At 36.8% G+C, this 17,439-nt stretch overlaps 1 protein-coding gene and 1 pseudogene across 1 annotated transcript; one reads left to right on the top strand and one right to left on the bottom strand.

Moving 5' to 3' along the window:
• Positions 1 to 1,633: 1,633 nt before the first annotated feature.
• On the top strand, positions 1,634 to 9,512 carry LOC114756410 (probable carboxylesterase 9; annotated as a pseudogene).
• Positions 9,513 to 11,041: 1,529 nt separating this feature from the next.
• Positions 11,042 to 13,944, bottom strand: LOC114756411 (protein PXR1-like). The gene is made up of 4 exons (XM_028945348.1): positions 13,603 to 13,944; positions 12,677 to 12,903; positions 11,732 to 11,855; positions 11,042 to 11,647 (listed from the first exon to the last, which is right to left on the bottom strand). Exons 1-4 carry the CDS (start codon positions 13,798 to 13,800, stop codon positions 11,513 to 11,515), a joined length of 684 nt encoding a protein of 227 aa, XP_028801181.1. The 5' UTR covers positions 13,801 to 13,944; the 3' UTR covers positions 11,042 to 11,512.
• Positions 13,945 to 17,439: the final 3,495 nt, after the last annotated feature.

Below are 17,439 nucleotides of genomic sequence, written 5' to 3'. Positions count from 1 at the left end.
AATTTTTTATGGGCCGGGTAAACAAATATGACTTACAACTAATATGATTTTTTTTTACCAGCACTAATATGATATTAATTTCAACGGTATGCTTTGGCCACAGTGTTTTTTTTTTTCCTGGCCATCATTCACAGCGCTAATTTACATTAACTTAAACAATCCCATTTCATTTATATTTTGGCAAAACCATTGGCATCCCGTGCGTCGCAGTGGGGTTTTTACATCTAGTTCCATCTGATGGGAGATGGAACGGAGATCATGTTATGGGAATGCATTTTTACAACACATCTAAAATGCGCTTCTTCCGTTAGCATAGCTCATGCACAGATTGAGGAAAGTATGAAGCTTTTTTTTTTTGGAGCTGAAATGAAGCTGATTTATTGTACATTCTGTATTTGTCAAGTTCGTGCTTTTCATTTGAATTATATATAAATATACCTATGCTCAATGAATAAACAAGGCACATTTTAAAATATTTTTCAGCAAACCAGGTATCAAAGGCATGGAGGGGCTGAGGCGCTTCTCTTTTGATACACTTGTCTTCCCACATTCCTCGTATCCGTACGCTCTTCGATCATTAGAGATAATTACTGTCATTCAGTTTATGAGCAATCACCATTGCTTGCGTCTGTAATAGATATTATCATTAAAATATTAATATTGACATTTAAAATAATTCTATTTAATATTAATATTTTTAACGGTAAGGAGCAATATTACGAAAATTTTAAATTTTTGAGACAATATTAAATCAAAAAAAACTTTCGGGTGTTTAACATTTCTAAATAAAAACTTGTTGGGTAAATTCGTATCTTAACCATACATTTTGTTTCTTTCTCTTTCCTTTATGCTTTTTAACACTTTGATATCTTTAAACACCCTTATTTCTTCACAAAATTATGGAGCGTCATCTGGAGCTTGAAAAATGAGTAGGTGAAATTCATGGTTTGACTTGTATCTATTTGATCTTTGCCTTCCTTTGACATGGTTCCATTTTCAAGCCATTGCCGCCCAAACAAACAAAACACAGGCAGCATTAAGTAAAAATACAAAGATAAAATATTGATCATCAAAATCCACTTAAATAGAAAATGAAACTTTTTTTTGTTTATTATTTTCCTTTTTCATTTGATCGTTCTCCTCCATGATTACCATTGATATCCCACCTTATCTTTATACATAAGGTGTGATGCGGCTGTATATTATAGAAATTTCCATGAGATAGGATTTTCATCAATTAGTAACATGAATGACGAAAGTCAAAATCTTCTGTTTCAAAACGGAGCTCACATTTTTCGTAGTGCTAAAGCTACACCACCGGCACAGGAAAAGGAAACCTATCAGAATTTTTCAACACACAGCTAACGCAACTGCCTGAGAATAACACCTGATAAAATGAACAAATTAAAATAGATAAGTACATAAATGAGAGAAGCGCTTGCTCTCTATATCACACATGTTAAAATCATCTTTTAGCTAGGTACTTCATTAGAGAAAATTCCTCGTTAGCCACAAATACTTGTAAAAGAAAATCGGTTTGATTTTCATACAAGCTCATCTTCCCATGCATGTCATCAACAGCTAAAGCTAAAACAGACTCTAATATCCATCATTCTTTTGCAACCAAAAGAAAATGTCCAAATTTGATCCATACAACCATCTCAGTATAATTCTTAACCCTGACGGAACCCTAACCCGTAACTATAATGCCCCAACGGTCACTGCAAGCCCTGAGCCCTCGCCAGGCGACTCTGCCGTCTCCAAAGACATCACCCTTGATGTTGAAAGGAAAACATGGCTTCGTATATACCGGCCTAACAAACTGCCTTCCAACGGCAATACCGTGGCCCGGCTTCCAATCATAATCTACTTCCACCACGGTGGTTGGATTCTCCTGAGTGTAGCTGACGTTAATATCCACACAAACTGCTCACAACTCGCAGGGGACATCCCTGTCATTGTCGTCTCTGTAAACTACCGCCTTGCACCTGAGAGCCACCTGCCGGAGTAATACCATGATGCTAACGACGCCATATTTTGGGTTAAACAACAGATAACTGATCCCAAAGGAGAGAAATGGATAAGAGAATATGGAGACCCTTCAAGATGTTACCTTTTGGTGAGAACCCACAAGGGAAAAATCCCACGAACCCACAACCGATCTGAATATACGCACCCCAAGAACGTAAACAAAGGTCTGGTGATCTACTTGAACCCTTGAACACGGAAGAACAAGGACCCGAAGTGTTGAAAGACGCCACAAGATTGATCAAGCCTTGATAAGTCTGTTAGTTCAATGAAGAACCCTAGAGAGAACTCCTCTCAATCAGAAATTGCAAAATGCAAGTTTTCATTCAAAATTCCAAATCTGCTCCCAAAATGAGGGTTACAATATCTTATAGAGGATACATTCAAGATCTGACCTAAAAAGCATTAAATGCAATCTAGAAAATCAAAACATAATAAATTCATAAGGACTTGATTTAGGTAACTTGGAAATTCAAAAGTCAAATCTGCCAACTAATTATGAATTTTCGCACAAATGCATTTAATGAAATATAATCAGCATATCAAGCCCAAAATATGATTAATTAGGCCCAAATGAGTCTTCTCATGTGTTGTACTTGATCCAAGCTCCTTAAATTGAAGTCTCCAAGCCCAAGATATGATCAGTAGCTCCATTTTCAGCCCAAATGACATTAGTGACATCCTCAGCATTTTTATCCAGATTTGATACTCCAATAAATGCCATTTGCTTTGTCAAGGTGTCTTGCACTAGCCCACTCAAAGCTTCCTTAATTCTTTTAGCTCTTGCTCTTGTGATTGGTCCAGTTGGGATTTGTAATGGATCATTGGAAGTTGAGGAGTTAGCTTGCTGTATCGCATCATTCCCCCTCTCCTCAAAAGGATTCGACCTCGAATCATCACCTGCATCAAAAGGAGATAAATCAGCCACATTGAAAGTAGCACTAACATTATACTTACCAAGTAAATCAATTTTGTAAGCATTGTCATTGATTCTTTCAAGCACTTGAAATGGACCATCTCCTCTTGGAGCTAATTTGGACTTTCTTTGAGCTGGAAATCTTTCTTTCCTCATATGCACCCACACCCAATCACCAGGTTCAAAGAGAACACGCCTTCTTCCTTTGTTAGCCTTGGATGCATATTGCTCATTTTTCTTTTCAATTTGTTGTTTCACTTTTTGATGAAGTTGTTTCACTGTTTCAGCTTTTTTTGTCCCATCAAGACTGGCCCTCTCATCAATAGGCAATGGTAATAAATCCAAGGGAGTTAGTGGATTAAAACCATACACTATTTCAAAAGGAGAATAATCAGTAGATGAGTGCACACTCCTATTGTAAGCAAATTCAATGAATGACAAGCAATTTTCCCAATTCTTCAAGTTCTTTTGAATCACAGTTCTAAGCAATTGAGTTAAAGTTCTATTAACTACCTCAGTTTGTCCATCAGTTTGTGGATGACAAGCAGTAGAAAACAATAATTTAGTACCCAGCTTACCCCACAAAATCCTCCAAAATGACTCAAGAATTTTGTATCCCTATCAGAAACAATACTTTTAGGAACACCATGAAGTCTTACAATTTCCTTAAAGAACAAATCAGCAATGTATGTGGCATCATCAGTTTTATGGCAAGCAATGAAATGTGCCATTTTAGAAAATCTATCGACAACCACAAATATGGAATCCATACCCTTTCTTGACCTAGGTAAACCCAAAATAAAATCCATTGATATATCTACCCAAGGTTCACTAGGCACAGGTAATGGGGTGTACAAACCATGTGGCAAGACTCTAGATTTAGCCTTTTTACAAGTTATGCATTTAGCACAGATTCTTTCCACATCACGTTTCATTTTAGGCCAAAAGAAATGTTCATGCAAAACATCCAAAGTCTTTTTCACACCAAAGTGACCCATTAATCCTCCCCCATGTGCTTCTCTCACAAGTAATTCTCGCAAAGAACATTGAGGCACACACAATCTGTTTTCTTTAAACAAGTACCCATCAATCCTATAAAACTTTTCAAATGCTTTCTTTTCACAAGCAAGAAACACTTCAGCAAAATCAGCATCAATGGCATACAATTCCTTGATATATTCAAAACCAAGCAACCTAGCATTTAGAGTAGTAAGAAGAGTATACCTTCTTGACAATGCATCAGCCACCACATTTTCTTTACCTTTCTTGTATCTGATGACATACGGAAATGTCTCAATAAATTCCAGCCACCTTGCATGTCTCTTGTTCAGCTTACCTTGACCCTTAATGTGCTTCAAAGATTGATGATCAGTATGAATTACAAATTGTTTAGGCCAAAGGTAGTGTTGCCAATTCTCTAATGCTCTTTTAAGTGCATAGAGCTCCTTGTCATATGTTGGATACTTCAAGGCTGCTCCATTCAACTTTTCACTAAAATAAGCAATTGGCTTTCCTTCCTGCATCAAAACAGCTCCTATTCCAACTCCAGATGCATCACATTCAATCTCAAAAGTTTTGTTAAAGTTAGGCAATACTAATACAGGTGCAGAACACAATTTATCCTTAAGCCTAATGAATGCAACATCTTGTTCTTTATCCCATTTAAAACCAACAGACTTTTTAATAACTTCAGTGAGTGGTGCAGCAAGTGTGCTAAAATCTTTGACAAAGCGCCTATAAAAACTAGCCAAACCATGAAAGCTTCTCACCTCAGTTATGCTTTTAGGTGTTGGCCATTCTTTTATAGCTCTTATCTTTTCTTCATCAACTTCTATTCCTTTAGCACTCACCACAAAGCCAAGAAAAACAATTTTATCCATACAAAAATCACACTTCTTCATATTTGCAAACAATTTTTCCTTTCTCAAAACATCAAGCACACAATGCAAATGATTCAAATGCTCATCAAGATTCTTGCTGTAAATCAGAATGTCATCAAAATAAACCACAACAAATTTCCCAATGAAAGCACGCAAAACATGATTCATTAATCTCATGAAAGTACTAGGTGCATTAGTTAACCCAAATGGCATAACTAACCATTCATACAAACCATGTTTTGTTTTGAAAGCAGTTTTCCATTCATCCCCTTCCCTCATTCTAATTTGATGGTATCCAGATTTCAAATCAATCTTAGAAAAGACAATAGAACCATGCAATTCATCAAGCATATCATCTAATCTAGGAATGGGATGGCGATACTTTATAGTGATGTTATTCACAGCTCTGCAATCAATGCACATCCTCCAAGTTCCATCTTTCTTTGGGACCAAAAGTACCGGAACAGCACAAGGACTCAAGCTTTCTCTAACATATCCCCTTGCCATGAGCTCTTCCACTTGCCTTTGAAGTTCCTTTGTCTCTTCTGGATTGCTTCTATAGGCTGGCCTATTAGGAATTGTTGCTCCTGGAATGAAATCAATTTGATGCTCAATTCCTCTAATGGGTGGTAATCCAGGTGGAATCTCCTCTGGGAACACATCAACATATTCCTGCAATAAAGAACTAACAACACTTGGAAAGGAAGAGTTAATGTCATTAGTATCCAAAAAGGATTCCTTGTAAACAAGGAGAAGCAAATGTTGTTCAGCCAAAAAGGCATTCCTCACTTCACTTTCTTTTGCATAAAAACTCAATTTCTTTTTCTCTTTTCTCTCTTCATTTTTTTTCTGAAATTCTTTTTTTGAACTCTCATCTTTTCTCTCCTTTTCACTCCCATTTCTTTTTGATGTCTCTCTCACATTTTTCATATCACTCTCTTTTTTATCTCTCTCTTTTTTCATCTTAAGTTGATCCTCATACACTTGCTTTGGGGTCAATGGTACAAGAGTAATGGGTCTGTTGTTCATTACAAAAGAATATCTATTTGTAAGCCCATCTTTCTTTACCTTTCTATCAAATTCCCAAGGTCTTCCCAAAAGTATATGTCCAGCATGCATAGGAACAACATCACATAATACTTCATCACAATACTTCCCAATTGAAAAAGAAACAAGAACTTGCTTATCAACTTTAATCTCCCCACATTCATTCAGCCATTGCAGCTTGTATGGTCTAGGGTGTCTAACAGTGGGCAAATGTAATTTCTCAACCATTGTAGTGCTTGCAACATTTGTAACACTCCCACCATCAATTATCAAACTACATACCTTGTTATTAATGAGGCAGCGAGTATGGAAAATATTTTCCCTTTGCTCATTCAACTCATCTTCCTTCACTTGACAATTCAAGGCTCTTCTAACCACAAGGCATTCTCCTTCCACAGCATACTCAATCCCATCATCACTAGCATCTTCAAGTAGGGGCATGGAGTCATCACTTTCACTCTCACTTTCAGTCACAACTTCATTATTTTTCAGAATCATAACTCTCTTGTTGGGGCATTGAGAAGCAATATGACCTGTACCCAAACACTTGAAACATTTTATATCCCTATTTCTAGAAGTTTGGGAATCAGATTTACCTTTGCTCTTTGATGAAGCTTCTTCTTTGCCTCTAGTGGTCTCCTTTTGGATAGCTTTTTCTCCTTTCTTCCAATTCTGTTTGAAAGAAGAAGTTGATCCAGAATGAAATTTTGAAGCACCTTTTCGCTTGAGTTGCTTTTCCACCTTAATAGCCATATGCACCATGATGCAATTCAACTATATCAGCTATATCTTTGTTCAACCCACTTAGAAATCGGGCCATTGTTGCTTCTCTATCTTCTTGCACATTAGCTCTTATCATGGCCAATTCCATCTCCTTATTGTACTCCTCTACACTCCTAGGACCTTGTGTAAGGGTCTGCAACTTTTGATAAAGCTCTCTAAAATAATGGTTGGGAACAAATCTCTTCTTCATTAGAGCTTTCATTTCGCTCCAAGTTGTTACAGGCCTCTCTCCATTATTCCTCCTATTAATACCCAATTTATCCCACCAAACAATGGCATAATCAGTGAATTCTATTGCTGCCAACTTCACCTTTTTAGCTTCAGAATAATTATGACACTCAAAGATCATTTCTATTTTCTTTTCCCACTCTAAGTAGGCTTCAGGATCATTTCTACCTTGGAATGATGGTATCTTCATTTTGATGCTCCCAAGGTTCCCATCTACTCTATCTCTCTCCCTTGGGTTATTTCTCCCATATCTTCTCCCATACCTATCCCCTCTATGCCTATTCCTTATCAGTTCAACTTCAGATTCAGAATTGACTTCATCCTCACTACCACCAACTTTGTTATTTTCAGATTCAAAGTCATCCATAGAAACCTCCCTTTGCCTTCCATGCCTTCTAGGTTTAGGTTGGGCTCTTTGCAGATTTACAATCCTTTCATCTTGTCTATCCATTCTATCCCTTATCTCTCCATAAACCACATTCATCCGTTGAAAATGTTGCTGCATTGCCCTAAGGGTGTCTTCAATATTCATTGGATTTCCACTACCACCAGATGTCCCATCTGCATTAGACATTGTGACTTCAAGGAAAATTAATTATGTTAGTGAAGTAAAGTTCCTCACAAATTTCCTCACGTGTTTCCCTCAAGAATGACACTCAACACTCGTGTTTCACTCAAACTTGGCTTTTAAATTGAGGTATATCACTCTTGCCTTTTTCCACTCTGAAATCCCTCTTGAGGCTCTTTAAAGAACTAAACAATTTAAACAAAGCAATCACAATATGCAGAATCAGCCAACACTTAGGAACTTTGAGAAATTAAGAGTATTGAATATGGACCTTCAAGAAAAATCAGAAACTCAATTGACACAAGTATTGCAAAAGCCAAAATAGAATTTGGATATGAAGATGATTTGCTCAAAACACTACCAGCACTATAATTTCTTTTCGTTTTTTTTTTTCTGTTCCTTTCTTTTGGGTACCTTTTTTTTTCTTGTCTTTTCCCTTTTCTTTTCTTTTTTTTTTTCACTGAATAATGCAAGGAAAATCACAAAATACCATAAACAAAACAGAACAAGCAATCTGAACCCAGAAATTCCAGAAAACGCGTCCTTTTCAAATGGGTATAACTTGCCCTACAAAAGTCGGATTTAGATGAAACCAAAACGAGACGAAAGAAGGGATTCCGAACTATGAAAATGACCTATTAAACTTCACAAAACTCAACGGAAAAGTGAATGGACAAGGATGACAATTTCGGTGATGAACAGAAACGCAGAAGACGAACAGACACAAGAAAAGGCACCAAATGAAGAACGAAAATGAAGGTAAACTAACAGAAAAATATGACCTGAGTTTAGATCCAAGCTCTGATACCAAGATGGTGAGAACCCACAAGGGAAAAATCCCACGAACCCACAACCGATCTGAATATACGCACCCCAAGAACGTAAACAAAGGTCTGGTGATCTACTTGAACCCTTGAACACGGAAGAACAAGGACCCGAAGTGTTGAAAGACGCCACAAGATTGATCAAGCCTTGATAAGTCTGTTAGTTCAATGAAGAACCCTAGAGAGAACTCCTCTCAATCAGAAATTGCAAAATGCAAGTTTTCATTCAAAATTCCAAATCTGCTCCCACAATGAGGGTTACAATATCTTATAGAGGATACATTCAAGATCTGACCTAAAAAGCATTAAATGCAATCTAGAAAATCAAAACATAATAAATTCATAAGGACTTGATTTAGGTAACTTGGAAATTCAAAAGTCAAATCTGCCAACTAATTATGAATTTTCGCACAAATGCATTTAATGAAATATAATCAGCATATCAAGCCCAAAATATGATTAATTAGGCCCAAATGAGTCTTCTCATGTGTTGTACTTGATCCAAGCTCCTTAAATTGAAGTCTCCAAGCCCAAGATATGATCAGTAGCTCCATTTTCAGCCCAAATGACATTAGTGACATCCTCAGCATTTTTATCCAGATTTGATACTCCAATAAATGCCATTTGCTTTGTCAAGGTGTCTTGCACTAGCCCACTCAAAGCTTCCTTAATTCTTTTAGCTCTTGCTCTTGTGATTGGTCCAGTTGGGATTTGTAATGGATCATTGGAAGTTGAGGAGTTAGCTTGCTGTATCGCATCACCTTTATGGATGTGGATGTGGTGGAAACATTGTGTTCAATTTGGGTATAAAAGTTTCCCAGTTAAAATTAGAGCCATTGAGAATTCAGGGAATAATAATGAACCAACCTATGTTTGGAGGAGTGAAGAGGACGAAGTCGGAGCTGCGATTGGCTGCGGACGAGCTCTTGCCGCTAAATGTTGTGGACTTGATGTGGGAGCTAGTGCTGCCAAAGCAAACCGATAGGGACCACAGATACTGTAATCCTCTGTTGGAAGGTCCACACAAGGAGGCAATAGGAAAGCTTGCAAAATGCCTTGTGATTGGCTTTGGTGGGGACATTCTAATTGATCGCCAACAAGAGCTTGTGACGATGCTCGTGAAGTGTGGGGTCCAGGTGGCAGCGAGGTTTGATCCTGTGGGGTTCCACAAGGTTGATATGGGGGACCCTGAGCGATCTAATGCAGTTCTTAACATTGTTAAGGAATTTATCCTTTGAGTTTAGTCTTAATTTGAGTGGAACTCAAACTTAATTCCCCTCTAAAGCGTAATTGAATTTCATTTGATAAATTACGACTATTTTGCTTCTATCTATTACAAGGAAAATCATCACAAACTTTTTTTTAATAAAAACATAATTTTATTTAAAAATGTCAAATGATACATAAATATTTGGGCCCCCTTTACATTATAAAACTAGAGAATATAGCAGGAGCCTAAGTACTTCGACCTGAGGAAAAGAGACCAACAACATAAAGACGGAGGACCCAATCAAAAGTAGATGCACCACTTGAATCATATGGCTGAGAGGAAGGAGATCAACAATTTCATGGGCAAATTTGCACCTAAAAAAAAAATCTTGATACTCAGTGATCCTGAGTGAAAATTTTCACAACAATTCTGCACCCTAACCCTATCATATATTCTTAATCATCACTGTCATTATCATTTCTTTCCCTTAGTTCACAATTCCTTTTTTTTTTTTTTGCATATAAAATCATAATTTATATAGCTCTTAGGATTTAAAACTAGCAAATCAATCAAGCAATTTAAAACTAGCAAATCAATCAAGTAATCTTCTTATACTTTGCATTGACTAAATTGTTAATTTGTGGCTCCATTAGGCTCCTTTGAGACATGACCTAGGCTACATATCACTTTCTACTACATTTAACTTAGTTATTTTTTTAAGAATAAAATGGCATGCTTTTCAGTTACATCAAGCTTGGGCTAAATCTTTTGAGGGCTCTTTGATGAGCTCTTGGATTGTGATGTTGCAGTTGCAATCTCAACGCATGCTTTCAATGCTCTTGGCACCATCTTTCCCACTTCAGAGTTCTCTTAATATTGGGTTGTCATCCCCTGGGATATTCAGGGCCTATATGATCAGTCCAGATGGTTTGCGAGAGGCTTTGGTAATACTTCACGTTATCACTAAAAAGTTCCATAAAACAATCAAATTGAATTTGAAGTTCCTAGGGACTTCATGACAAATGATTTTAATCGTTCGATTATTAAATTACTCTCATCCATTTCTTTATACGGTTGAATAACATAAGTTAATGTAATAATTACAAAGAAAGAAGAGAGCTAATGGTTGAATGGAGGATATTATTTTTGGCATATTACCTTTAATACTGTCGTTATTTTCCTGAAAAGCTAATCACTCAAACTTCATAAAAAAAATCATGATTTTAGCCTTGAAACCATGACTACGATATAATTAATCAATACTTGGGTTTGTTGTTTGTATTAATGATAACCGTCCATCCATTATCTAGTAACCTTCACGGTTGAATTATCTGGACCTCAATCTCTTTTAGCCCTATTTGTTACTGAATCTTGATTACCCCCTTGCCAGTCCAAATCATTTATCTGTGGCTTCCTTCCTCTTCGTTGAAGACCGGCAGGGCTTTGCTTTAATGTTCTCCTTGGTTACCCGATTATTGGCATCTCAGTTTGCTATTGCCGAAAGCTTTTTCATCTAACACTGGCCAGACATTTCTTCTCCAGATTCTCTCCACAGCATGACAGGCAACAAGAAGCACTCAAAGGAATCAGGACTGCCATTAAATGGCAGCTACAGATAGACATCATCTTTTATCCTCAACAGTTTCACTTGCAATTTACATGTCAAAAGAATATGCCATACTTAGCGAAGGACACAGATGAAGACATTCAAAGAAAAACAATCAGAAGAGACGTATGTCATTTACTCAAGAGAGTTGCAAGATTCAAAATTGATCAGATGGATCGAGGTCATAACTAATGCTGGACTAGGCCATATCATTTTCTAACTTAGGTGTCAAATTGTTCTTTCCATCTACTCTTTTTTTACTATATATTGAGAAACAAATTTTCATTACAAGAACAATTAACCAACCTGAAAAAAGGAAAGGCCACATTTGCTTTCCAGTACAACACATAACAGCTACATTGTGCAGCTAGCAGACACCAATGCCTCATGCAGAGTATGTGTGACAAGATGCTGAAAGTGGTTTATAATGTTGATGCAGTCACTGGTGGCGGCAAGTGACTTCCTGGCCTTGAAACCCAACCCTTGCGACTTCGGTATTGCTCTATAGCTTTGAGTCTGAGTCTCTCTTGTGAAGCATCTTGGGGGTTCTTGAATGCCTTTATGACACATGAAATAACATTTTCTTGAAATCCTATTATCGATAGGTTCATTATGATAATGTAAGAAGTTCGAGAATCTACCTTAGGAATAACATTCAACTTTGGTGGGCCTTCCACAATGTCTCCAAATTTTATATTTTCATGTCCAGGAAAGTCCTGCTCTTCTGTATTGTTCTTTTTGTTCTTCTTTTTTGCCTCCAAATACCTACATGATAATACATCATAGGACAAGTAAGCTACAGTTGTGAAAAGGTAATATGCTGTTTTAAAAGACATCGTCCCAAAGTTTAATTCCAAATGCATATAAGGAACAGAAGATGTAACTGAATGGACATATGCATGTTTCTATTTTCTCTGTAAAAAAATGAGGATAAACATGACTGACAGTATGACATAATAAACGGCCTTTGACAACTCACAATGTCTTTTTTCTAATAAATGATGAAGAGGTAAAAAGATTAAATTTCTTCTTTAAAAAAGAAAATACAAATAAAGCCCCACGATCCTAGTTCCAGGCTTAACAAAAGGAAAGCAGACCCCAACGTGCTTAAACTAAATGATCCAAGATTAGTATAGTCATACTGTTGGGAAACACAATGAAGAAAGCACCCTTTCAAATCTAAACGAAAACTTGTGATTTTTCTTTGTGCAGGAAATCATTTGATAATACCACAGTTTTAAAACCAGGCCAACATAGCAGCAGGATTCCAAAAACAACTCATCTGAAAACAATACAGTTCTCCAAGCGTCCAATTGACTTAGCATTCTTTCGACGAACATTAGAGTTACTTTCAAGCCAAATTTAAACTTCAAAACATTACTAGATCCAACACTAAGCTTCTGCTCCAAGTGAATCATGGGGGTAAATGAGTCAACACAGATGCAGCATAAAGTCCATCAATTTAGCAATATCCAAAAGATTCAATCTTTTTCAACGCATTATTTAACAACAAATGACAAAATCCTTAAAAAATAATTGAGAAAGAAAGTAGAACAGAAAAATTAACTATACGTCCTTTCACTTACTTTTTCTTGCGCTCTCGTCTCTTTATCCGGGATCTTGTTTTCTCCACTTCCATTTCAAACCTCAGGTCTTTAACCTCCTTCCTCTTTCTCTTTTTCTTGTTCTTTTCGATTGTACTACTCCTCCCAATTTGTTCATCGTTATTATCTTTATGATGAGGTGCCTGCAATTGTGCATCGGTACCTTCCGGCCTGGTATCTCTGGGATTGACTTGAACTTTGTCCTTTAACTGTCAGATATGCATGAAAAGTCATAAACAGAGCCCAAGTAAAATAAAATGAACTACAACAAAACAAACCAGCCAAAACATTATTGTTAAAGGTGGCAGAATTTTCATATTCACGAAACTTCTTCCAAGTCTATGAGGAAAAACACATCGCTTCAGTAGCGCTTAAAAGTTAGAATCACAAGACCATGACTTTAATTAAATAAAATTATACAAGAGATGGAAATAGAGGACACGGAATAGCTCAAACACAACTCGAGCTCAACCAGTAGGGAATTCCACAACAGAAATTATAGGAAGAAAATATAAATCAGTCTTAAATCAGTCCTAAATACAAGGAATGACAACTTGGCAGCTACACGAATTAAAAAACTGAACAGGACAGAATGCTTATGCTTTTAATTATCATTTGATCCCAAATTATTATTCCTCTCCACAGCAATAAAATGCCTTCCACAAATTTAAGAACAAAAACCGGGACACCTTACAACGAATACAAATCAGTAACACTCGTTTCCTTCAACATATCCGATTATTGGGTCATATTTTGTCTTTACAAAAGCAACTTAAAATGAAAATTACAATGGGCTAGGATATAACAAGTCAAATTTACTTTTTCTTTTTTTTACTAACATTAGCAGTTATATCTGACTTTCAACTTGGAGTTTTGACGTTTAAGATGAAAAATCAGATGGAACTTACAGCTTGGGCATTGTCACCCTCGTGCGTCTTTTGTTGTTTGATATCTGGTTGAGAGGAAGAAGTGAAAGAGATGATCCGACGAAGTTTTGAGGGCAAAGCGTCCACCATGGAAGGATCAGGTGGAGGAGGGAGGACGTTGGAGCCTCCATGAGCGGCTCTGTAGTTCTTCTCCCTTCTTCTTCTTCCCTTGCCACCCATTTTCTCTAAACCCTACTTGCGCTGTTCTGAAAAGCGTTCTCTCTCTACATCTCCAGTGAGAAGGCGCGATGTACATCTCCTCATCAAGACTGTCCGTTAATGAACGCTCCAAATCGCGCGTTCTAGCGATAGATCTCGGCCGTCGTTTCTTCAGCTTGAATCCTTAGTCCTAACCAATCATTTTGACGGCGAATAAAATCAATGGAAAGCCATCACAAAAAAAAAAAAAAGCCCAATAGGAAGCTGTTTTAGAAAAGGGTTTAGATTTGGACGAAAGCATCTCTCTCTTATACATTATTATTATTATTTTCATGTGCAAAAGGCTATTACACGTAACAAAAACAAAAAATGGTAACTCCATACCTATAATTCACAAAAATACGTCAAACTTGATAAAGTACTTGTTAGCAAGCCTAAACCTAGATAACAGTATAGAACAATCTAAGAACTCTTGAGCATTCCTAAAAAGCTGTGTCCCACGACAACACTCTAGAGCACTTAAGTATCCTCCGCCTGCACAAGAACATCAAACAAACACAGTTTAATTATAATCTCTTGATTGATCAAGAATAGCAAAACTTTCTTGAGGGGGGGACAGAAGATTCTTTTTGGTTGAAATATCATGAACCGCGGCAACCACTTTGATCTGGAATTCCTGCATATCTTACTAATACAAGTAGACCAACTAGACCAATTTATGCGGAAGAGGAGGGTGCTGGGGTTGAACATCAGAAGGACTGGAAATAGAACTTTGGTGTTGGGCATTCCAAGTAATCACCTCCACCACTGATTCAGGTGAGGCAACTCTGCCAGCAAATAGCTTATTATTACGCCCCCGCCAAGTGCAATATGATGTCCAGCGCACCCACCTAATTAATTACATTATTATCACTATCCCTTAGAATATCAAACAACCATTGAGAAGCAGAGGATAGCCGAACCGTGCTGGAATGCAGAGCCAGCGGGATTCCAAACCAAACCGGATGTGACAAGTGACATTGAAAGAAAAGGTGAGTCATGGGTTCAGTCCGTTCATCACAAAAAAAAAAAAAAAAAAAACACCCTAGCTGAATAGGTACACGATGTTGCAATAGAGCCTCTTGTGTAAGCAATTGATTTCTTAAGAATTTCCACAAGAATAACTGGACTTTCGAAGGGAAGAAGAGGCAATTGACACTTCCAAAGAAGGAATAATCATCATTCAACAACATTCTATACCCATCCAAGACATGATAGGTAGAAGCTATTGTGAGATATTTATAATATTATGACTATTTAGATATTATTAGGATAATTAATAAATATCCTGAGTGTGGCTTGTAGTCATTTTGGGCCCAGTCCAAGATGGGTAACTGACTTAGTTAATTAAAGTTAATCTTCTGATGATGAAAAATAACATACGGTATACTGAGTCTGGAGCGAAACCCTAATTTTCTTCTCTACTCACTCTCTGAGGGTTCCCCACTGGTGTGGCTACAATCCAGTTGCCATCACTGTGCCCAATCACCAGTTGGAAGATTTCCTGTATTACTTTCTTTAACGATGTTCTTAGATTCACAGCTCCTTATCATTCAAATCGAGTTCTACATCAAATCAACTGAGCTAATGACGTGAGGTATTTATAAGTCTTCTGCCATAACTCTTTTGAGTCTCATATACATGTATATAATCTGGATTGATTAAATAATATGTGTGTGTGTGTGTGTGTTGTTTTGCTTACACGTGGTATGAGAGCCTGGTTCCTGATTCATCTCACCTTATTCTTTTATGATGCTCATTTGAATTTGTTCAATTTTCTACTTCGAAAATTATTTAACCATTTTGAGAGCATCCCTTTTGATTGGTTTAGTTTGTTTTTAATCTGAATATTTAGGTTATGAATTTCGGATTATTGGGATGGAGGAAAATAATTTTGATTTTCCTATGAACATCACCATCTTGTGTCTTTAAAGGTTCGATCAAAATTCATTTTTCATTCAAGTTTACATTGAGTTTCAATTTTTACTGAATCTATGAAAATTTTGAGCTTTGAATGGGAAAGAAATAAGCCTTTCGCCATCAGTCCAGAGCCAAAATTGAAGATACATTGTTTATATTTCTGATTGTTTAAGCTTCAGTCTCAAGTTAACGCGACGGAAGGAGATGAAATTTTATCCCTCCGATAAACCTGTCACTGACTTCATCATCCATGGAGGTCCCCTTTTTTCAGTCACTCTTTTTCATTAAAATTAATATCTTGTTCCATTTTGGCTCAATTTTCTTTTTGGTTTTGTTTAAAACTTTGCTTATTGTTGTTTCTGGGCACAAAGCAATTAAAACCGCCACTGAAAATGCTATAAAATCGCAGGATTTTTGTTTAGGCTCGTCGGAAAGAGACGTCAAGAGTTGCGATGGCGGGGGTGTTGGAAATTGTGCCCTAGGGGCCAATCATTGTGCTATGAACATTGTTGATTTATGAATTTATTAATTATGTTATCATATTTGCATGTTTACTGTGATGACTATCCTTGAATAACTCATGATTTATCCTAAATGTCCCTGGTCGGTCATCTATGTGGGAGTAGAGATGAAATAAGACCAATATGACTTTAAAGATATATAGAGATATAAATTAAAGTCATAGGCACATGTAAGAGTACAAGGTGTTGGACCGACCCGCTATGAAAGAGCTGCATGGGTTAAGTCATAAGCTTCTCTCAAATACAAACCATGTCACTGTGCCCTTTGACCTGAGATCATCATGGATTCCTACATGAGAAACGCTCAGCTTTGACCTAGTCAAAAGTCACTTTTGACCGAGTGATCATAAAGACTATGTTCAGGCTTAGTGGTTTTTCATGCGGAAGAATGTGAATGGTCAAGATGGAATTTGTCCCTCACATTCGTAGAGAGATATTACTGGGCCCCTCGATGAGTGAGTCTGAGAAATGTATGGCCATACTATAATGGAAAGGTAGTTCCGTTTCTATACTCAGACTACTCAGGGATCAAGAAAGTAACGGTCATGAATAGGAGGATGACGTTCTCCATGCCTCATCCATGACCAAAATGTCGTGTGACAAAAGGGACGTGATATGGTTGTATGAAAGGTTACATCGTTCAACGATCCTCATATGATTTGGGTAGTCGTGATGTCTTGCTAGAGACCGCTTACGACTTGTGAGTCATTATAGTTAATGGCCCACTGCCAACTTCATATGGGCCTACAGGGTCGCACACAAAATAGCCCAACATGAGTTATGATGTCCAGATTCACTGAATCTAAGATATGTCCAGATTCAACAAATAATATAGGGTGGACGTGTATATATATATAAATTCGTATATATATACATATTATATAAATATAAGAGATATTAATTATTAGATTTAATTTATAAGGATAAATTAGATCTGTATAAATTAATTCCGTCATATCTTTATTTTGAATTAAATAAATAGGTGAATTAAATCTGTGAGACGGATTTAATATAAACCATATTTATTTAATTGTTCTCTTATCTGATTAGGCAATATTTGATATTGTATTAATTTCGGAATTAATTTAGGATTAATTTCGAAATTAAATATCATTCATAATACCTACAGCATCCTATATATTTGATATTAGGAGCTAGGGTTTTGGGTGTGAGAGTGAAA

Source organism: Neltuma alba, unplaced genomic scaffold (genome assembly GCF_004799145.2).
Source record: "Neltuma alba isolate B1F8T4 unplaced genomic scaffold, ASM479914v2 tig00010398_pilon, whole genome shotgun sequence".
NCBI lineage: Eukaryota > Viridiplantae > Streptophyta > Magnoliopsida > Fabales > Fabaceae > Neltuma > Neltuma alba.
This window is presented reverse-complemented; position numbering and strand designations above follow the sequence as displayed.

Bases quoted from the DNA above. Each gene is read 5' to 3' on its own strand.
- LOC114756411 (XM_028945348.1), bottom strand. From the start codon at position 13,800: ATGGGTGGCAAGGGAAGAAGAAGAAGGGAGAAGAACTACAGAGCCGCT. The intron at 12,904-13,602 runs GTAAGTTCCATC...CATATCTGACAG, and splicing joins AGGGTGACAATGCCCAAGCT to TTAAAGGACAAAGTTCAAGT. The intron at 11,856-12,676 runs GTAAGTGAAAGG...ATTATCATGTAG, and splicing joins AGACGAGAGCGCAAGAAAAA to GTATTTGGAGGCAAAAAAGA.